This window comes from Littorina saxatilis, linkage group LG16 (assembly GCF_037325665.1).
Source record: "Littorina saxatilis isolate snail1 linkage group LG16, US_GU_Lsax_2.0, whole genome shotgun sequence".
In the NCBI taxonomy this organism is placed as follows: domain Eukaryota; kingdom Metazoa; phylum Mollusca; class Gastropoda; order Littorinimorpha; family Littorinidae; genus Littorina; species Littorina saxatilis.
Window position 1 is genome coordinate 37,995,123 of NC_090260.1, and position 24,610 is coordinate 38,019,732.

General features: G+C 40.6%; 1 protein-coding gene across 1 annotated transcript; it reads right to left on the reverse strand.

The window, feature by feature from the left end:
* Positions 1-912: 912 nt before the first annotated feature.
* Positions 913-4,905, reverse strand: LOC138951368 (uncharacterized). Its single transcript, XM_070322984.1, has 4 exons — positions 3,942-4,905; positions 2,892-3,590; positions 1,325-1,713; positions 913-949 (listed from the first exon to the last, which is right to left on the reverse strand). The coding sequence occupies exons 1-4, from the start codon at positions 4,350-4,352 to the stop codon at positions 913-915; spliced, it is 1,536 nt and encodes a 511-aa protein (XP_070179085.1). The 5' UTR covers positions 4,353-4,905.
* Positions 4,906-24,610: the final 19,705 nt, after the last annotated feature.

A 24,610-nucleotide genomic window follows, 5' to 3' on the forward strand; every position in this document is an offset into this window, starting at 1 on the left:
GACGCTTTATAAACACAGCCTAGTGAACTCAATACATTGTTTAGATAATATGTTAATTAAACTGTGGTGTATTGTATCTGATTCTGATTCAGGTGTCTCACATGAGCAGTAGCAATAGTCTTTCTGTTATTATGTTTTCACTGGATGGAATCTTGAATTTAAAGATGAAGGAATTGTTTTGAGAATGTGTTAATTAAACTGTAGTGTATTGTATCTGATTCTGATTCAGGTGTCTCACATGAGCAGTAGCAATAGTTTTCTGTTATTATGTTTTCACTGGATGGAATCTTGAATTTGAATATGTGTATATGATCTGACCTGCTGCCATTTCCTTCAAATTCAAGAGCAGATTTCACTCTTTCTATCACACACACACACACACACACACATACACACACACACACACACACACGCACACACACACACACCACATTAACATACACTTTGAAATAATTTTGCATACATTTGACATGTATTGACACAACTGACAAAGGTTGCATTATGCTGATTATCCTCAAAATAGCTCTACACAGGGAAACAATATAAGGAGCATTGAACAATTAAATGGCATACACATGAAATGCGAGCACACATTTAAACTACCAATAACAATAGCATGCAACTGCAAGCAACACTGAACATACCACTACCAGTATTGCAGGTATGAAGCCAAAGTGAAGAGAAGAACACTTTCACTAAATGTTCAAAATTGAAATAACATATACTGTGGGCATGTGAGTCATAAACTATTAATTATGATAAATAGACCTGTGCGCTTTTTTGCAGAAATAAATTTTGTTGTCATCAAAACAGAACTAGTTGATAACAGAAACTAACTTTCAGTTCCACTGCCAATTGAAACACTGTATTACTTGACTGTACTGATGCAGAACTACGCCCGACCACACACTCTTATTTGTTCCCTAAATCAAGCAGCCAATCCGTGTCACTGGAAACATTGAACAAGGAGAATGAACAATGTACCTGGCTGAATATGTTGATAATCAAACTGCTCATAATTCTTTGTTATTCACAGCAGTGGATGTAAAACAATCACAAAATAAGGTCCTGTATGCATAATAATTTATACTTGTAGCACTTGATTTTGTATTGTGGTCGGTGATCTGAAATCAAAATGTATGCCAACATCTGTGCATGATTTTACTTTAAGAATACGATGAAACAAGAATGGAACAATTAATGACTTCTCTGTGAGTGTGAACTGTGATTTAAAACCTTACATGCTCTCTTTTCTCTCCCTCTCTACAACTTTACTACTGCCACTTTCTGTGTGTACAATATATATGTTTGTTTTCCCACACACATGAGCAAGCGAGTCTGGCATTGCCACTGTTTCTTGCTGCGTTTCACGGCTGGTGTTTGCTGCTGCTCCTGGTTCACATCCACTGCTTGTAGAGGCTCAGCTTCTCTGTCCAGCCAGTTTCCAACTAGCTCTGGAAGAACTGCGAGTCTGAACACTTTCAAAGCTTTCTCCACACACATTGCCCCAAAATCACAGTCAGGCAATACTCGGACAATAACTTTATCCACAGTAGTCCACACCATGAAACCGCAGTAGGAGGAACTGGTCATAACAATCTGGCACTGTACTTGACTAAAGTATGGGTGGTCTTTGCGCAGACAAAGCACCCCCTCACTGTTAGATTCCAAACAGAAATGGCGGTCTGCCACAGCACACTCAACAGCTGACTCCTTGAAGGTTAAGGGATAATTCACCTCCACACAGCCTAACACATGACAGTGACAGTAGACCATGGCATCTGGAGATGTTCCCATAAAAGCATAGTCTGTGTGTACAATTAATCCTGGACGCTTCAAAGAGAAGCTGGTGTGAACTGTTTTTTTGTTTTTCAAAGTAATGCTGCGGAGCGGTGCCCTCGTTTTGTTTCCCCCAGTTGGTTGCAGCAGAAGTAACAAGTCGCGTAAGGCGAAAATACAATATTTAGTCAAGTAGCTGTCGAACTCACAGAATGAAACTGAACGCAATGCCATTTTTCAGCAAGACCGTATACTCGTAGCATCGTCAGTCCACCGCTCATGGCAAAGGCAGTGAAATTGACAAGAAGAGCGGGGTAGTAGTTGCGCTAAGAAGGATAGCACGCTTTTCTGTACCTCTCTTTGTTTTAACTTTCTGAGCGTGTTTTTAATCGAAACATATCATATCTATATGTTTTTGGAATCAGGAACCGACAAGGAATAAGATGAAAGTGTTTTTAAATTGATTTGGACAATTTAATTTTGATAATAATTTTTATATATTTAATTTTCAGACCTTGTTTTTAATCCGAATATAACATATTTATATGTTTTTGGAATCAGCAAATGATGGAGAATAAGATAAATGTAAATTTGGATCGTTTTATAAATTTTTATTTTTTTTTACAATTTTCAGATTTTTAATGACCAAAGTCATTAATTAATTTTTAAGCCACCAAGCTGAAATGCAATACCGAAGTCCGGGCTTTGTCGAAGATTACTTGTCCAAAATTTCAACCAATTTGGTTGAAAAATGAGGGCGTGACAGTGCCGCCTCAACTTTCACGAAAAGCCGGATATGACGTCATCAAAGACATTTATCAAAAAAATGAAAAAACCGTTCGGGGATTTCATACCCAGGAACTCTCATGTCAAATTTCATAAAGATCGGTCTAGTAGTTTAGTCTGAATCGCTCTACACACACACACACACACACACACACACACACACACAGACACAGACACACGCACATACACCACGACCCTCGTTTCGATTCCCCCTCGATGTTAAAATATTTAGTCAAAACTTGACTAAATATAAAAACATGCTGCTCTGGGTAGCAGATCTTTCTAATGAGGCTCTGAGACGGTTTTGTTGGGTTTGTGTGGCAAACTGCGTGCAGGTTAGACGCAGTGATCCGGCCTGCTCTAGCAGAAAACCATGCCGAACTTCTGTCTTGCAGCCTAGTTGCTTGTTCCAGGGCTGCACTTTCACTGTCCGTGATGTCTATCGGAATCGACTGACAATGCTGCTGCAACTCCTCCATACTCAAGTTCTTGCATACTTGATCACGTAGTGTCCGAAGGCTTGTGGGGGTACCGATGGAAGGATCAGCAGGCACACATGCTGCAAATATGTCACAATAATCTGGCAGAACTGTTAGAACATTGGCAGTGCCCTGTGTATTTAATGTGGCAAATAACGCTCTTACTTCATGCACAGTAGGTGCATCAACTTGGTGCAGTGACTTATGGAGATGGCTTTCTGGCGCAACTGTATTCTCGTCATGAACTAGTTTGGAAAGGCTTGTTTGTTTCGCTTTAGAAGACGAAAAGTTGATCAAGTAGGCAGGGAGAGGTGTGACTCCGCGAACACCTTGAGGCACCTTCCAATAAGCCTTGACACCAGTGCAGGTAGCTCGCTCCTTAGTCTGTGTGTATGTGTCCACAGCAAATGCCAATGCTCCGACGTGTGTGCAGGTTTCTCCAACTCCGGCCATGCAGGTACAGTGTGCTGACAGTATGTTGCCATCAGAAGTGGCGATGATCCAAGGAGAAAGTGCTGGTTCATTAAGGCGTTGTGAATGAAGAACCTGAAACATAAATTGAAGGTCACACAAATCAGCATTCAGCTAGGTCAATCGAATGAATATAACTCTAAGAAGCACATAATGTGCTTTACAATAACATTAACAATGAAAAGTAAACAACAGAGTTTTAACTGAATATGAACATGAAACTCATTACAAATTAATATTTTGCAAGCTATTTGAAAATATAAATTTAGATATTCAAGACTATCTGCAGCTTTTGTCGTAGTCCAGAATACAAACTGAAGCGAAGAATATCTCAAAGACAAAGCCTGAACTGCAACCTGTGAAATCTGCAACACAAGACAGAGAACACTCACGTTCATTCATTATAAACTGAAAGCACATTCGTACCTTTGCAGAAATGACAGAGTTCTGACAGCCATCAGGTCTGTAGCACTTGACATCCCTCACCCAGCCAGCGACAAAAAGTCGGTAGAAATCCACACTTTTGTAAGCTTTCAGCTGCTTACATGTGTATGCACTCTTGCCAAGCACAAAATAATTTACGATGTTGATGCAACTCAACTCTGGTAAATCGTCCGGATTTGCTGACCAGCACCTGGTTGGAATGTCAAACGGATAATTCCCGACAATCTCCAAAATCTCCTGGTGGTATCGCCCGCCGCCTCTCCTCTGGTAACAATCGCTCAGAATATTTTCGCTTCTCGCCCGGTCGCTGTTTCTCCATCTTGCTTTCGACAATGTTTTGCCTAAGGCAAGGAAAGTCACTCCAGATTCTTTTCGGAACGCGTCAGAGCTCATAAGAAAGGAGCAGCCAACACTTCCATTGGACAGCCTCGACTAATGTCAGCCGAATTTGCAAGACATAATTTGCCATGATTCTGCTATTGTTTGGTCAAGACATTTTCTAAATCTGTCGCAGTCAACAACAAAAAAAAAAACAACAAAAAAAGGCGTTTTTTATTTTGTTTAACCACCCTGTAAACTCGAACAAATCGTAAGAATTTATATTTTTCAACCAAGTCAAGACGACTGTAGAGAAAATGTATATCTGCGTTTGAGGGCAGATCTTTCTGATGAGGCCGTGGATCGTAAACCCATTTATATGACTGGAAAGGCCGTTATTTCCCCTAACTTATTCAGTGAACAGATTTAGTTTACATGACGTAGTGTCGATACAGTGGAACCTACAACACAGATGCCCCCCAAAATCAAATTCGCAAAATCAAGGTTCCCCCGATAAAATCGACAACAAATAAGAACAACTCAATCGAACCATGTTAAGCATGTCATTATACAGAACAATCACATATGCACCCAAAACAGTCATTTTTGTTCATGTATCTTGTTTACTATAGACGCTAAGGCATACTGAGCGGTGTAGGTGTCAGAAGGCATAAAAGGCAGTTTTTGATGCCGTTTTAGCGGGTAATCAGACACAACATTATTTGAGAAACTCGCCAACGCATTGCCTCCACACTTTCGGAGATTTATGCTAACGCGTGTCGTAAACTACACACGAAATCTTAAGTCATTTGAGATATTAGTTCTGATGTAATGGAAGAATCTTTTGTAATGTATGTTTGATGGTGTATGCTTTTAATTAAGCGTTGCTGACTATGAATGTAGATGTAAATGCTTGTATAACTGTGTTTTAATTTTAAATGTGTCAAGCGCAAAGAGCATAATTGTAAAGTTATGATGTTGCGCTATATAAATGCTCATTTATTATTATTATTATTATTATTATTATTATTATTATTATTATTATTATTATTATTATTATTATTATTATTATTATTATTATTATTATTATTATACCAGAAAAAATGTACCCTGTCCGATTGAATAAAAAAAATGAAATAAAATTAGCATACATTTAGAAAATGAAAGCTTTAATTTATTCTTAAATCTAATACTGTTTCATTAATGGCTGTTCTCAGCGCACGTGTTTAAACGCACACATACATTCTTGGAAAATGCTTTTTCAAAAGCCACTGGTCAGTTATGCGTGTCGGCAGTGAGCTTTGCTAGGTCTAGGACGACATTTGCGCTCAGCGCTCTGAATGAGTCAACTTCTTAAAAACTACGTTCGCATTGAAATTTTCATACTACCCACCATGTCTGATAGAAAATGTACGTGAAATTTGAGTATGTAGCGCATCTGTCAGTGTTCTTGAAGATTTCAACAAATTATTTTTTTTCGATGAGTCAGCAAAAACCTACCGTCAATTTAAGAACTTTTTCTGACATGACAAATAACTAAAGACCTAATGTCTCAAATGACTTGAAATTCCGTATCAAATTTACGAAACGTGTTAGCACAAATCTCCAAAAGTGTGAAGGCAATGCGTTGGCGAGTTACTCAAATGTATCATTTTTTTCTCATTTCCCGCTAAACCGGCTTCAAAAACTGCCTTTTATGCCTTCTGAGAGGATTGACATCTACACCGCGTCCTTGGTAGACAAGTAATGTGAACTAAGCTGACTGATTTGGATGCAGATTTGATTGTTCTGTCTAAGGACATGCTAAATATGTTTCGTTTCAGCAGTTCTGTTGTTTTGTCAATTATAACGCTGGAACCTTGATTTTGCGAATTTGATTTTTGGGTGTGTCTGTATTTTAGGTTTCACTGTATCGACACTACGTCATGTAAATTCAATATTTTTACTGAATAAGTTAGGAGAATAAACGGCCTTTCCAGTCATATGGATGGTTTGACGATCGACGGCCTCATCAGAAAGATCTGCCTTCAAACGCATGTGTAAAGTTTTGTTATGACGAGTAGTGTAATTCATGTATGTACATGTAGTAGACTGTACACACACCTTGCAGTTCGCAACACCTTGTTTACTTATGTGATTGTTTAACACGTTGATAGATCATAAAGAGGGATGAAATTCGTCAACGAATATCTTTACCTCAATGACAAAAATGCATTTGTACGATTGTTGTAGCTTGTTTGCCTGCGACCAAGTCACTTCATCCTTACCCCGTGGTACACACTTTATGAGGAAGTGAAAATAAGACAGCCAACTACACACTATTTACTTATTGAACAGCCATTAAGTGTCCTCCACAAATCTGCTTTTGTTTGTGACATGCTTTATCTGGTTCATATTTTGCAGCAGTTTCAAAACGACGTAAAATCGCTTGTGACAGCAGGCACTAAATACAGAGCTGCTCTGCAAATGTGTAAAATATGTGTATAATCTGAAAATGGATATTACAATGGATATCAAATCTGTGTAAAACAGGGCTCGTTGTCCACACCTATATTGCAGCAATATGAGGACAGCTTTTTGCGGACATCCGTCACTATATTGCAGCAATTTGCGGACCAAAGACCGCCTATTTGAGGACGTCCGATGTCCGCAAATTGCTGCGATATAGCATTTGGTCCGCATATTGCGGTAAATCCACAAACACACACACACACGCACATATCAATACACACATTCGCACACAAACACACCCGCACACACACAAAAACACGCCCACTCACACGGACACACACAGAGAGACAGACAGACACACACACAGACACACACACACACACACACACACACACACACGCGCGCGCGCATGTATACATACATATGATGCGCGCGCGCGTGCATCCATCACCACATTGTCTTAATTAAAGAGAGGAAAGGAAACAGGCAGACAGAATGAAAGAACAAACAATCTTTTTTCGAACTAAAAGTTCAAGTCACAGCGACACCCACACAATGACAGCAGCAGTTTCAACACTGCATGGGTATTGTTGCGGACTTCAGCTCACTGTCCACGATTATTTTAAAGCACGAAATGCATGATGTTCGAAAGGAGTTTTGCCCTACTTTGATACGTGACTAACTAACTACCTGACTAACAGTTTTGAAAACATTCCTTTGCGTGACTTATCTCGATAGGTATATGTGAGGCCGGGGTAGGTGACGCATATTATCTAAACCTCCCCAATATGTGCAGAGAGCAAACCCATTTCGATACGTCATATTGTCCACAGTATGAACTAAAATGACATTATCGGCTTTGGTAAAGCTTTGGTGGGGCATCAATCCAGGACTGCACCCATACAGTTTAAAATGGAAGCCTACACATCTGTAATTGTTATTTCTTATACTTATAGTCAAGAAAAAAACTTCCTTTGAAGAATGTTCTAAACGATCTATAAACACGCTGTAAATTCAATGTTTCCGTAAGAGCAAATCGATGCGGTCAATGCCATGAAGTTGTCACGGTCGATGACCGGCTGAAAAAGTAACTCGGCGCAGTACTAACCGGTCAATCCATGGGTACGTGTACGAATAGCAAACATGTGCACAACCGAGGACACTGACAGCCCAAAGACGTACTGCAAAGTTACAAGATTATTCCTTAAATCCCCTTTATCCAATTACAATCATTGTTCAAGCTCACATCTTTGCTTAATCACGTTGAGAAGCCACAACTCTGCTGGCTGCACACTTCAAGCGAAATAAAAACACTGTCCATCACCATAAACCGTGTTACATGAAGCAAACTCTTCGTTCGTGACTTAAAGGCCAGTCTGTCTCAAATGATTTACAGAACGATTTAAATATTTTCACAAAAAAGCAGTTCTTACCTTATGGAGCACACTTGCAATGGCATTTAACAGCATTAAATGACACATTTCGTGTTAATGGCTATTAAGCTTGCGTAAACCACACACCAGATTTCGTGATTTATTTTACCCCTGAGCCATCGTGGACCCGTGTCACACACTTTCCTTTCTTCACAGTGTCGTCGTCAGTTTGTGATTTCAATGCGACTCGCTGTATCTGCAATAGCACGTAATTGTGTGCCTCTGAAACTAAAATGTAACAAACGACTGCGATTCACACGAACTTATCGGCGGCGGTTAGGCTTCAAAGAAGCAATCGATATGCAGAAAATTCGTCTGCTTGGCAAAACACGACCTTGCGTGACCTGTCACCTGCTTCCGGGTGTGTGTGTGTGTGTGTGTGTGTGTGTGTGTGTGTGTGTGCGTGAGTGTGTGTGTGTGTGTATGTGTGTGTGTATGTGTGTGTGTGTGTGTGTGTGTGTGTGTGTGTGTGTGTGTGTGTGTGTGTGTGTGTGTGTGTGTGTGTGTGATAGAGAGAGAGTGAGAGAGAGAGAAAAGTGTTGTGCAATAACGCATCCTTTGAACACTGCTATGCCAAGTGACCAAAACATCGTTATTCTAGCAAAGGAACCGCTTCTGCAAAGTGTATAGTACCTTGTAAACGTCCACACCCCACTTATGGGGAAAAGTGGTAGGCGTTTACAAGGTAGTTTACGGGTAGTTATAATATAACATTTTTGGACCAATTCAATTCAGATGGTTTCGTTCTCTCTCTCTCTCTCGTTAATTCTCTCTCTCTCTCTCTCTCTCTCTCTCTCTCTCTCTCTCTCTCTCTCTCTCTCTCTCTCTCTCTCTCTCTCTCTCTCTCTCTTTCTTTGTCTCTCTCTCTTTCAGACCTTGACTGAGCCATGCCGTGTGAAACAGAGGAGGGTGGATGGTGGTAGAGGGACACCAAGGTGAACAGGATAGGTTGACAAAACGGGTAAGGCCGGGGGTTGGCGGGGGATGGGGGGAGGGGGAGCGAGGGTGGCTTTCGGTACTTGAGCTGCTCAAGTTTCAGATTTTCCTGTGAAATGGCTGCCGGGCTGGGTTAGCTTGTCCCATTGTCCTCGTGAAGGGAAGATCAGGAAAGTCACCCCACAGTACGAAAAACACAGTGCAAAGTCACGGCCTAGTTGGGGAGGGGGGGGGGGGGGGGGGGGGAGCGAGGGTGGCTTTCGGTACTTGAGCTGCTCAAGTTTCAGATTTTCTGGGCTGGGTTAGCTTGTCCCATTGTCCTCGTGAAGAGAAGAGCAGGAAAGTCACACCACAGTACGAAAAACACAGTGCAAAGTCACGGCCTAGTTTGAATCTGTTTAACGCATTGGTTCAGACATTCACTGCAGCACCAACCCTAGCTATACTCTTCGCTTTTAATTGTTTAGTTTTAACGGTCTTTGTTTTGTTTTTTTCAACTTTCTTTTATTTGTTGGTTTGTTGGTTTATTTGTTTATTTGTTAAACTTGTTTTCCGTTAATTGGCTTGTTTGTTTGTTTGTTTGTTGGACTGTTGTGCTTGGGGATTTCTGATTCTGTCTGTCCGACCGTCCGTTTCTTCATCCCTTTGTCCGTCCGTGTCTCTGTCCGTCTGTCTCTCTTTCCGTCCGTCTGTCTGCCCGGTCATCTGTCTGTCTGTTCGTTTGTCTTTCTGTATGAGTGTCTGCCTGTCCCTTCTTCTGTCCGTCTGTCTCTCTGTCTGACGTCTGTCAGTTCGCCTTCTGTACTTCCGCAACGTACTCTTCTCCTGACAACACCACAACGATAACCAGTGTAGTTAGTGTGAAAATCGGAACATGCCCAATAACGACCCTAAACAGTGTAGTTAGTGTGAACATCGGAACATGCCAAATAACGAACATAATTAGTGTAGTTCGTGTGAACATCGGAACATGCCCAATAACAATCATTGTCAGTAAGTACTGGTGTCACATGACTGATGTGAACCAGTTGATTGGCTAATGGTGATGCGCTAAAACTGTTAGCGCACTCTTGGAGTGCGCTAACTTTTCCACAGAGCGTATTCTTACGCCCTTTACCTAAGCAAGACTGTGCTCTCATCCTCAGAATTAATTACTGACATGTAGCTTATATTTTCCACAATACCAAATGACCATAAATTCCCTGCTTCTCAATTAAAGCAGAAGTGGTTTTTTTCTGACAGATTGCGCGGCTGCCACTGATCTAAAAATACAAGCCGCTGTGTTTCATCTAATTCTCGCCGACTTGCATAGATTCTTCTCATCGTGTTAGTGGCATGTAGCTTATCATCCACATTACCAAATGATGAGTTAATATAAAATTCCCACCCGCTAGCAGAAAACACAAGTGTTATTCCGATAACGTACCAGCTAGACCAGTTTGGAAGACTGACTCGATCGACTCTGTCATACGTAGCCGCACTGACTACACTGAAATACGACTGCATCAGTTCAGTAAATGAATGGTTTCCGAATTATTATTTCAAGGCAAGAACAATCGTAATCGAAAACGTGTAGGGTTCAGAACGTTCTTACCATTATAAGACTTATTACCAGCGTGCCTCGTGCGTGCAGACTCAGTCAGTGCAGACTGCATGCAGTGGTTTGATTGCCCTAGCAGACGACATAAACCCCGCTCAGCAAATTAACATGTTGGGCAAATGTGAACGAAAAAACGATGGGGATATAATACGTGTAGGGTTCAGAGCATTCTTACCGTTCATATTTAGTATCAGACTCCCCGATGAGTGAAGATACAACACGAGAAATATGCCACATTTGTTTTGAAAATGTGCGAACCGTCGAGTCCCGCGGCTTCGAGTCAATTCAAGGGGAGTCACTCCGCACAGTCAATCCGTCGAAGTTCGACTGGAGGTTTCGAATCGCAAATAATGAAGAGCACAGCCCTTTCTCCGAGTTCAAATGAGGTCTCTCTGAAAGATCATCACTGTTCAGATTAACGCTACACTGGAATTTACCAACAGAAATTAAAATGCGTGTGACGAAAGCACGACACACTTGAGACACCCCACACAAAAGTAGATCTTTACTGTACACGACCTGACCACACAGTTATGCCTATTCAAATGCGCGTTGCAAAATGTGCGCTTGGAATCTTCTTTTTTCTATGGCGGTACTGACAATATCGTTATTGAAACAATCCCAGTGCACTAAGGGATTTATAGAGCAAATCTCGAAAATAATTATTGAACTCAGCGCTATGCGCTTCGTTCAATAATGAATTTTCTCGATTTGCTCTATAAATCCCTTAGTGCACTGGGATGTCTCAATAACTTAAATAACCAGTGTAATTAGTGTGAACATCGGAACATGCCCAATAACGATCATAACCAGTGTAATTAGTGTGAATATCGGAACATGCCCAATAACGACCATAACCAGTGTAATTAGTGTGAATATCGGAACATGCCCAATAACGACCATAACCAGTGTAATTAGTGTGAATATCGGAACATGCCCAATAACGACCATAACCAGTGAAATTAGTGTAAACATCGGAACATGCCCAATAACAATCATAACCAGTGTAATTAGTGTGAACATCGGAACATGCCCAATAACGACCATAACCAGTGTAATTAGTGTGAATATCGGAACATGCCCAATAACGACCATAACCAGTGTAATTAGTGTGAATATCGCAACATGCCCAATAACGACCATAACCAGTGTAATTAGTGTGAATATCGGAACATGCCCAATAACGACCATAACCAGTGTAATTAGTGTGAACATCGGAACATGCCCAATGACGATCATAACCAGTGTAATTAGTGTGAATATCGCAACATGCCCAATAACAATCATAACCAGTGTAGTTAGTGTGAATATCGCAACATGCCCAATAACGACCATATCCAGTGTAATTAGTGTGAAAATTGGAACACGCCCAATAACGACCATAACCAGTGTAATTAGTGTGAATATCGCAACATGCCCAATATCGACCATAACCAGTGTAATTAGTGTGAATAACGACCATAACCAGGGTAATTAGTGTTAAAATAGGAACATGCCCAATAACGATCATAACCAGTGTAATTAGTGTGAAAATCGGAACATACCCAGTTAAAAGGGTTACCGATCTGAACTGAAATCACAGTTATCACCCGACAGTCCCTGACTGCTGAACGAATTTTGTCAAATGAACCAAGTACAATGGGTTACAATTTTTACGAATGTTCGTTGCTACCATTGTAATCAATGACCAAAGCATCGTGCAGCGAACTCTACGAAGAAGACACCGCGAAGTCGATTGGTCTAATTAATGACAGCCTTAAGGTCACATTCGTCAAAAAACGGATCTAAAAGATTCGTTACTGATACTCTCATTTAAAGGTGCCCTCCTTTCAACTAAGAACTTGACAAATGGAACATCACAAACAGATGTGATCAGGCTTTCCAATGAGATGATAGCATATTTCCACTGAGACACACACAACACATCTACATAATGCTTTATACAGAAAGAATGTGTCAGGTAAAATCTCTTTCAGTTAAAAAAACTACCCTACAATATACAATACTCCACGACACACGACACTCAGTCTAAGCGATACAATACTCTACGAGATACAATACTCTATGACAATTAACACTCTAAAAGATACACTACTCTACGAGATACAATACTCTACAAGATACAATACTCTACGACGATCAACACTCTAAATGATTTAATACTCTACGAGATACAATACTCTACGAGATACAATACTCTACGACGATCAACACTCTAAATGATCAAACACTCTAAGACATGCAATACTTTACGAAAAACAAGAGGCGAAGCCATCAAGGCTCACGTAAGAAATCGACAAACAGTAACACAAACTCAATCACTCCGTCACACATACACACACACACACACACACACACACACACACACACACACACACACACACACACATACACACACACACACACACACACACACACACACACACAGAAAGAGCATAGGTGAAACTGTGCAAGAAAGCGAGACACTAGATCTAGATCTGTCTGTCTGCATGTAGCCTACTTACATGACACGACTGCGAACTAGTCTCGGCGCGCTCAAAATAATAATGACCGAGACTTTCAGTACTTCCTTCGCGTGACGTCTAACCCTCTTACGTCATAATGTGACGTCAATGTAATGTGACGTCTTCAAATGTTAGAGTTTCTACCACAGACATACACACACACGCACGCACAAACACACACACACACACGCACAAACGCACAGACAGACAAAGTTATGATCGCATAGGCTACACTTACGTGAGCCAACAAGGCTCTAAAAAAGTCAATACTCTACGACACTCAACACTCTAAAAGATACAACACTCTGCGAGATACAATAATCTACGACACTCAACACTCTAAAAGATACAACACTCTACGAGATACAATACTCTACGACAATCAACACTCTAAAAGATACAATACTCTACGAGATACAATACTCTACGACAATCAACACTCTAAAAGATACAATACTCTACGAGATACAATACTCTACGAGATACAATACTCTACGAGATACAATACTCTACGAGATACAATACTCTACGAGATACAATATACAATGCTCCACGAGATACAATACTCTACGAGATACAATACTCTACGAGATACAATACTCTACGACAATCAACACTCTAAAGATACAATACTCTACGAGATACAATACTCTACGAGATACAATACTCTACCACAATCAACACTCTAAAAGATACAACACTTTACGTTATACAATACTCTACGAGATACAATATACAATGCTCCAGGAGATACACTACTCTACGAGATACAATACTCTACAAGATGCAACACTCTACGAGATACAACACTCTACGAGATACAATACTCTACGAGATACAATACTCTACGAGATACAATACTCTACGACAATCAACACTCTAAAAGATACAATACTCTACGAGATACAATACTCTACGACAATCAACACTCTAAAAGATACAATACTCTACGAGATACAATACTCAACGAGATACCATACTCTACGAGATACAACACTCTACGAGATACAACACTCTACGAGATACAATACTCTACGACAAGCAACACACTGAAAGATACAATACTCTGCGAGATATAATACTCTATGACATGCAATATTCTGCGATATCTAGAACAGTTGTAGGGACTTTGAAACAACAATACCCACCGCGACATTTGAGATACTTATCGTCGCAGCCCACGGAAAAAACCCAGTGTTTCACTGCACAAAAGTCAGTTTCGGTTTGAATGACTCTCAGTCCTTGTCGGAACAAACACTTGAGCGGAGTGTCGTACCACCATGGTTTCTGTTACACTGTCATTTCCAGTCGCTTCTTGTCAGTTGTTAAAAGGATAATGCCCAAAGAAAAAGGATCTCAAACCGCTTCCAAAGTTTTACCATAAGATTCTGCGTTATTAATAATACTAACAGACAAGAAAACTGCCTTATCTTCATGAAAGGAAGGTGTTTGTTTAACTTTATATAATAATACTAACAGACAAGACAACTGCCTTATCGTCATGAAAGGAAGGTGTTTGTTTAACTTGATATAATAATACTAACAGACAAGACAACTGCCTTATCGTCATGAAAGGAAGGTGTTTGTTTAACTTTATATAATGATACTAACAGACAAGACAACTGCCTTATCGTCATGAAAGGAAGGTGTTTGTTTAACTTGATATAATAATACTAACAGACAAGACAACTGCCTTATCGTCATGAAAGGAAGGTGTTTGTTTAACTTTATATAATGATACTAACAGACAAGACAACTGCCTTACCGTCATGAAAGGAAGGTGTTTGTTTAACTTTATATAATAATACTAACAGACAAGAAAACTGCCTTATCGTCATGAAAGGAAGGTGTTTGTTTAACTTGATATAATAATACTAACAGACAAGATAACTGCCTTATCGTCATGAAAGGAAGGTGTTTGTTTAACTTTATATAATAATACTAACAGACAAGAAAACTGCCTTATCGTCATGAAAGGAAGGTGTTTGTTTAACTGTATATAATAATACTAACAGACAAGAAAACTGCCTTATCGTCATGAAAGGAAGGTGTTTGTTTAACTTTATATAATAATACTAACAGACAAGACAACTGCCTTATCGTCATGAAAGGAAGGTGTTTGTTTAACTTGATATAATAATACTAACAGACAAGACAACTGCCTTATCGTCATGAAAGGAAGGTGTTTGTTTAACTTGATATAATAATACTAACAGACAAGAAAACTGCCTTATCGTCATGAAAGGAAGGTGTTTGTTTAACTTTATATAATAATACTAACAGACAAGACAACTGCCTTATCGTCATGAAAGGAAGGTGTTTGTTTAACTTAATATAATAATACTAACAGACAAGACAACTGCCTTATCGTCATGAAAGGAAGGTGTTTGTTTAACTTTATATAATAATACTAACAGACAAGACAACTGCCTTATCTTCATGAAAGGAAGGTGTTTGTTTAACTTTATATAATGATACTAACAGACAAGACAACTGCCTTATCGTCATGAAAGGAAGGTGTTTGTTTAACTTGATATAATAATACTAACAGACAAGACAACTGCCTTATCTTCATGAAAGGAAGGTGTTTTTTTAACTGTATATAATAATACTAACAGACAAGACAACTGCCTTATCGTCATGAAAGGAAGGTGTTTGTTTAACTTTATATAATGATACTAACAGACAAGACAACTGCCTTATCGTCATGAAAGGAAGGTGTTTGTTTAACTTGATATAATAATACTAACAGACAAGACAACTGCCTTATCGTCATGAAAGGAAGGTGTTTGTTTAACTTTATATAATGATACTAACAGACAAGACAACTGCCTTATCTTCATGAAAGGAAGGTGTTTGTTTAACTTGATATAATGATACTAACAGACAAGACAACTGCCTTATCGTCATGAAAGGAAGGTGTTTGTTTAACTTTATATAATGATACTAACAGACAAGACAACTGCCTTATCTTCATGAAAGGAAGGTGTTTGTTTAACTTGATATAATGATACTAACAGACAAGACAACTGCCTTATCTTCATGAAAGGAAGGTGTTTGTTTAACTTGATATAATGATACTAACAGACAAGACAACTGCCTTATCTTCATGAAAGGAAGGTGTTTGTTTAACTTGATATAATGATACTAACAGACAAGACAACTGCCTTATCGTCATGAAAGGAAGGTGTTTGTTTAACTTTATATAATGATACTAACAGACAAGACAACTGCCTTATCTTCATGAAAGGAAGGTGTTTGTTTAACTTGATATAATGATACTAACAGACACGACAACTGCCTTATCTTCATGAAAGGAAGGTGTTTGTTTAACTTGATATAATGATACTAACAGACAAGACAACTGCCTTATCTTCATGAAAGGAAGGTGTTTGTTTAACTTGATATAATGATACTAACAGACAAGACAACTGCCTTATCGTCATGAAAGGAAGGTGTTTGTTTAACTTTATATAATAATACTAACAGACAAGACAACTGCCTTATCTTCATGAAAGGAAGGTGTTTGTTTAACTTTATATAATAATACTAACAGACAAGACAACTGCCTTATCTTCATGAAAGGAAGGTGTTTGTTTAACTTTATATAATAATACTAACAGACAAGACAACTGCCTTATCTTCATGAAAGGAAGGTGTTTGTTTAACTTTATATAATGTCGCAGAACAGGCACAGAACGAACATTCTTCGTGACGGTTGGGTTTGGTTTCTTCCACTGAGTTGCTCCAATTGTTTGTGTACGTGATGCGTGTTACTAGGTGGACGCGTCATAGACGGCGGTAGTCGTCCTTCTCGACTACTTTTCATGTCCAATACTAGAGAGAAACAGCGCTCTGAAGCGCATTCACTCACTCTGATTTAATTGATTACTTTACTGTTGGTGCGTTTTGGAGCAAATCGTGCCTTTTCCGTCTAGATTAAGATACAGTGGATTCTCCAAATTCTTCAGATTCTTCAAATTCGCCAGTAACTCCCAGCCCCCTCCCCTCCCCCCCCCCCCAAAAAAAAAAAAAAATCCGGTCATATCAACAGTATCCCTTTAATAGGTCTGCTGAAGGACACATAAATAACTTGTTGATATCAAATGACCCCAGAGTGCTGATCTCTAGGACGTTGTATCTGTCTTGTTGTCTTTGAATCTGTTTCACGGCGTTCTTGTTCCACAGACCGACAGGAAAAGAGACAGACAGAGACAGACAGAGACAGACAGAGACAGACAGAGACAGAGACAGACAGAGAAAGTGTGGGGGGCAGGTTTCACAGTATTTACCTTTGACTATGTCTGTGACTTTGACATTCAATAAAATGCCTCCTTTTATTTTATCGTGAAATTTCTCCAATGCATGTTGAAATACACATATGAAGATAAAATTTGATCGAATTCAAGTCAAATTTGTCTTTACTATGTGCGAAAGAAAAATGTCCTGTCGTGAGAAATGCGGCAGAGACGATTTCCCCATTTAAACACGTTGCAACAGGCAAAGGCGCAAAAAAACAAACCACAATTTAAAATAATCCAGTAATATTTAAATCATCAACCACACACACAACAGAGAAAGATTAACACCCTGAATTATAAAAAATAAAAATAAAAATTGATTTGTGGATACATTTGAATATGAAAATGACGGCATTTTCAGTACGAGTTTCTGTCTCATTTCTTTTATCTACTAATTAGTTCAGTTTGCGTGGCTTAAAACAACTGTAATAAGTAACAACTGTCATCAAAACACGACATAAAATGGTTTTGAAAGTCTCTCTGCATCTTATTTCGCTAGCACGTGGCGATGTTGTCACCCGGGCACGGTTTCTGGTCTCATTTTTTCTCACGACCGGAACCGGACAATTCGTCTCCTATATCCAGCATACATGTACAAAGCGAATTTTACATGACGCAACCATCTTTCTTGTCTGTTGCCAGGCAGCTGATCAACTGGCTGCATGAGGGATTTCTTGGTATTTATTGCTTTAAAACATGTTTTATGTTTACTGTCTGTCTCTAAACAACCTGGATTCTTACGACGGGAACCCATTCAACTTCCCTGCTCTGTGCAGCCGACTAATGAATAAAAGGATGTCATTTTGAGCGTGGAGCAATATTTGTGAAGAGATCGGCATAGAATTCCTTTGAAGTGTATCCATTGTTTTGATAGAGTACTGTAACTTGTCATCCAATATCTCAACATGTAAGTGTCTGCATACACGTTCTTTTAGTGTTTCCATCCACGGGAATGTCAGGCTTTTACAAAAACATAATTTCAAAGGTCTGTATCGATACTGATTTTGTGAGAGAAAAAAAGGAATTATTGATAAACAGTATCACAGTGACTGTCCTGTAGCGTTCATCAGGTGTGTGTCTTTAACTGTATCACAGTGACTGTCCTGTAGCGTTCATCAGGTGTGTGTCTTTAACTGTATCACAGTGACTGTCCTGTAGCGTTCATCAGGAGTGTCTTTAACTGTATCACAGTGACTGTCCTGTAGCGTTCATCAGGTGTGTGTCTTTAACTGTATCACAGTGACTGTCCTGTAGCGTTCATCAGGAGTGTGTCTTTAACTGTATCACAGTGACTGTCCTGTAGCGTTCATCAGGAGTGTGTCTTTAACTGTATCACAGTGACTGTCCTGTAGCGTTCATCAGGTGTGTGTCTTTAACTGTATCACAGTGACTGTCCTGTAGCGTTCATCAGGAGTGTCTTTAACTGTATCGCAGTGACTGTCCTGTAGCGTTCATCAGGTGTGTGTCTTTAACTGTATCACAGTGACTGTCCTGTAGTATTCATCAAGAGTGTGCCTTTAACTGTATCACAGTGACTGTCCTGTAGCGTTCATCAGGAGTGTCTTTAACTGTATCACAGTGACTGTCCTGTAGCGTTCATCAGGTGTGTGTCTTTAACTGTATCACAGTGACTGTCATGTAGCGTTCATCAGGAGTGTGTCTTTAACTGTATCACAGTGACTGTCCTGTAGCGTTCATCAGGTGTGTGTCTTTAACTGTATCACAGTGACTGTCCTGTAGCGTTCATCAGGAGTGTGTCTTTAACTGTATCACAGTGACTGTCCTGTGGCGTTCATCAGGAGTGTGTCTTTAACTGTATCACAGTGACTGTCCTGTAGCGTTCATCAGGTGTGTGTCTTTAACTGTATCACAGTGACTGTCCTGTAGCGTTCATCAGGAGTGTGTCTTTAACTGTATCACAGTGACTGTCCTGTAGCGTTCATCAGGTGTGTGTCTTTAACTGTATCACAGTGACTGTCCTGTAGCGTTCATCAGGTGTGTGTCTTTAACTGTATCACAGTGACTGTCCTGTAGCGTTCATCAGGTGTGTGTCTTTAACTGTATCACAGTGACTGTCCTGTAGCGTTCATCAGGTGTGTGTTTTTAACTGTATCACAGTGACTGTCCTGTAGCGTTCATCAGGTGTGTGTCTTTAACTGTATCACAGTGACTGTCCTGTAGCGTTCATCAGGTGTGTGTCTTTAACTGTATCACAGTGACTGTCCTGTAGCGTTCATCAGGAGTGTGTCTTTAACTGTATCACAGTGACTGTCCTGTAGCGTTCATCAGGTGTGTGTCTTTAACTGTATCACAGTGACTGTCCTGTAGCGTTCATCAGGTGTGTGTCTTTAACTGTATCACAGTGACTGTCCTGTAGCGTTCATCAGGTGTGTGTCTTTAACTGTATCACAGTGACTGTCCTGTAGCGTTCAGCAGGAGTGTGTCTTTAACTGTATCACAGTGACTGTCCTGTAGCGTTCATCAGGTGTGTGTCTTTAACTGTATCACAGTGACTGTCCTGTAGCGTTCATCAGGTGTGTGTCTTTAACTGTGTCACAGTGACTGTCCTGTAGCGTTCATCAGGTGTGTGCCTTTAACTGTATCACAGTGACTGTCCTGTGGCGTTCATCAGGTGTGTGTCTTTAACTGTATCACAGTGACTGTCCTGTAGCGTTCAGCAGGAGTGTGTCTTTAACTGTATCACAGTGACTGTCCTGTAGCGTTCATCAGGTGTGTGTCTTTAACTGTATCACAGTGACTGTCCTGTAGCGATCATCAGGTGTGTGTCTTTAAAGTGTAACTAAACAGACATTTTGAAGTGTCAGCTTTGCTGAATTGCTTTATGTTTTGTCCAAGTATAGACCTGTAGAAGCGATACTGGACGATTTTTCCAACGTTTACTGTGTTTTCTGATTTACTACGATTTTTTAAAAGTGCTGAACCCATTTCAGATTTACCTGCTTATCTGTTCTTGATTTGATACTTCCAAAGAACAAGTGGTACTTTGAGTTCCGGTTTTATGTTTTAACCAATCAGAATTTGGTTCCTAAATAAAATCGTCTGCTGCCTGTCCCAGCAGAGTCGGCAACAAGCACTGCTTGCCACATGTGTGATGTTACCAACAGAAATAGCCATAAATTGGGCAAGGTAGCAATGTAAATGAATTGGATCTAACTAATGTGCTTGTACTGCATCTCTGGCCTTTGAATTCACTCCAAATGCACTGGCTCAGCGTGAGAGGCAACATCCTGTCGAAGTCGTAAGCACGAGGCTGACTGGGAGATTATTATTCGAAGAGCATGCTGAAAAGTTGTAAGTACAATATTTTACATGTTCTCGACATTTCTGTTGATCTTTCCTTAACTTTAATTGTTTCCTTGATTTAAAACCCTAGGGCTTGTATTTTCATTTGTGATACTAAGCACGTATCTTTACCACAGTATCTGATCACTTCACACTTGAATTTTAGAATGATGAAGTGGAATTATTTCTGGATCTAATTTATTCCTTGTTCCCCCCCTCTCGATTCCTTTTTTCGCCACACATGTATTGTCGTGTAAGGGGGTAGATGCGTGTACTGGCTGATGTTTTGATTTTTTTACTTCGGTCAGATACAGATGATTGAAAAAAAACTTGTCAAGGATTTCAGAATTTAATAGATCTGTTCGAAGTTTTTACGGGATGGGTCCTGTTACAATATAGACTGAATGTGCGCAAGATGAACTTTTGATTAAACATACACACACAAATGAATCTCTTGATTTTGTTATACGGCGAATGTCCAGTTCCCACCACCACGTCTGTGGTATGTTTTTATACTGTTTGATTGAATAGACTGACGTGCATTCTCTCGCAAATGTGCGCGCGTGTGTGTTTGTCTGTGCCTCAGACTTATTAATCAAAAATGATGTTGCACATTGCAGATCTATGCGACAGGAGCAAGTGGACAAGACAGCTACATTTGTCTGAGCGAAGATCCAACGGTAAGCTCTTTTAGCCGAAGACAGCGAGCCTGGGTGCATGCATGCAAGCTTCTATCATGTTCGTGTGAGTGCTGCCGGGCTATTAGACGCCTTTTCATTATTCTTGATTTGGAGATCCATGCAGGGTATTAGAAAGTGCAGAATATACACGTTTGAACAAATACGATGTGTGTTTGCTCTGAAAAAAAGAAAAAACGCAACAAACAAACATTGTATTTGTTTAAAGTATCACAAATATTTATTACCTGTATCTGCATGTTTTGATAATGATGAAGGGTAAATTACTTTGACGTGTGCTTTTTTTTTAACCACACTGATAACGAATGATAGAAACACAGACACACTTAATAACATATCCACAAAAATTGTAACAATAAATGTAAGCTGAACAATGCCTGCAACACATTTCAGGCCTCAGAAGTAAGTAATTATGAGATTCAGACAGAGAGAGAAAGCCCAACACGAAACCAGTTGTGACATTTTTTATTTCATTATGTAATATTAAAAACACGACAACAACGTATTTCCTGTACTTAGTTTCGTGCAATTATGGATTGCAAAGTATGTCTAATTGAGTGGCATAAAGAGGCACAGTTGCATGAAAAACCAACTCGGATCTTGACTAGGATCAGGATTTTACATGGACACAACCTAGAATTTAACATCCTGGGGGGAGGGGGTACTGCGCCTTTCACATCAAGATGTAAAAATCTATTTTATTACGAGACAACAACCATGCAACACAAAACCACCCTTGGCATCACAAATGACATTCTATCCCAATCACTATCCTACCACTGATCCTCCAGTTGTGGTCTCACACATAACCTTTTTTCAACTGGGCGATCGCAGTTAGGATACCAATCCAAATAACCGTTACAGTTATGCTGGGCCAATTATATTTAAACAAGAAGAGCAAACGCTCGATCGAGTCACTTTCGCAGTTCTGAATATTATATGAGGCATCAGATGGACAGGAAGAAATTGCTATTCACAACACAATGCATACCTGAAGAATTCAAGACATACCTGTGACCTTGAAAAAGGTCAAAGGTCACCAAAGCAGACGTCAAAGTGTAGAGGTCACTGGGAGTCACGTTCACATAAAATTTGAGCCCGGTCACTTTTATAGTTTCCGAGAAAAGCCCAACGTTAAGTTGTGTGTTGCCGAACAGAAAAGGCTAGTTATCTCCCTTGTTTTTCTGATAACGTTCGTAAAAGGCTACAGATGTAAATACTTTGATGTAAAGAATAATCCTACAAAGTTTCAATCACATCCGATGAACTTTGTCAAAGATATAAAATGTCTAATTTTTCCTTTGACGCTGACCTGTGACCTTGAAAAAGGTCAAAGGTCAACGAAACCATCGTTAAAGTGTAGAGGTCATTGGAGGTCACGACTAAACAAAATATGAGCCCGATCGCTTTGATAGTTTCCGAGAAAAGTCCAACGTTAAGGTGGTGTCTACGGACGGCCGGACGGCCGGCCGGCCGGACGGCCGGCCGGCCGGCCGGACAGACTAACACTGACCGATTACATAGAGTCACTTTTTCTCAAGTGACTCAATAATACTTATTAGAAGGGAACAAAATCAAACAAACTACAACAATCGTTCTGAGGGGAGAGAATTACCTCTTCCGAAGAAATTACCTCCCTTGCTTTTCTTGTCGTGACTTATGTGGAGTAAAGTGAATAGGAAGTGAATCAGTCAGTAACAAAAAAAACCACAACATTTCTTAAGATCAATGAGGAGTCTTGAAGTATTTGTCAATGTTAATCTTGTATGCATAACAAACAATATATTACGGATTGATAATTAAAGAAAATCGTCTCTTCTACAAATGACATCACCAGCGCCATCCCTCGCCATGTCTCCAACACGCTTCACGCAGACGATCTAGCCATCTGGAGCAGCGCTGAACACACCACCTCAGCCGCTCACCGAATCCAGGACGGTGTGAAGCGCATCCACCAGTGGACCGAAGACTGGGGACTACAGCTCAACAGAGTCAAGTCCGTTGCGACCGTCTTCTCCCTGTCCACATCCAAAGAAAAGGTCAACCTCAAGTTGGGAGAGTCGGCTCTACCACAGGTCGAAACGCCTACCTTTCTCGGCGTCAAGCTGGACTCCCGCCTCACCTGGAAACCACACCTTGAGGAGATCGAGGCGAGAGGCATACGACGACTCGCAATCATGAGAAAGCTCTCAGGAACAACATGGGGCGCCAACTCCCAAATCCTGAAGACAGTGTACACTGGGGCGGTGAGGCCTGTGTTGGAGTATGCATCAAGCTCCTGGAACACAGCAGCCAGGACCAACAAGGCACGACTGGACCGAGTCCAAAACCTCGGCTTGAGGACTGTCCTTGGAGCGATGAAAACCACTCCCATCTCTGAGATGCAGAAGGTGGCCAACATCGAACCGTTGGAAGACAGACGACAGGCAAAGCTTCTGAAACAAGGAGAGAAGCACAAGAGACTCGAGAGCCATCCGCTCCACAACAAGTTCCAAGCTCTCACCAAGAACCGCTTGAAGCGCCAGAGCCCCAACCATCAGCTGAAAGCACAGCAGAGGGAGAATGCTGACATCCTTCAACCCAGCCCTGACCAGTGCGAGAGGCTCAATCCAAAGCCGTGGTCTCCCCAGAGTCAGAGATTCCATGTAAGGATGTCCATTCCTGGCATCTCTGGAAAACAGCAACAGAGTGATGCAGCCCTCCGCTCCCTTGCCCTGGAAGAAATACACAGGAGGTACCCAGCCAGCAAGTGGACCCACGCTTATACAGATGGTTCGGCAGAGTGCGCAACCAAGAACGGAGGAAGTGGCGTCTTCATTCAAATTCCAGGAAGACCCCCAGAGACACTGACCACACCATGCGGTGTTCTCTGCTCCAACTTCAAAGCAGAAGTTGTTGCCCTCCATACAGCTGCAGACTTCCTCACCTCTCTTGAGGAAACCCCACCCAAGGTTGTCTTCCTCTCTGACTGCCTGTCCGCACTACAAGTCCTCACAGCCCCTGCAGAACACCTCGTGGAAGAGCTGAAGAAGTCCCTGAACGACTTGTCCCAGAAAGCCTCCGTAGTTCTGCAGTGGATTCCAGCGCACTGCGGCATCGCTGGAAAT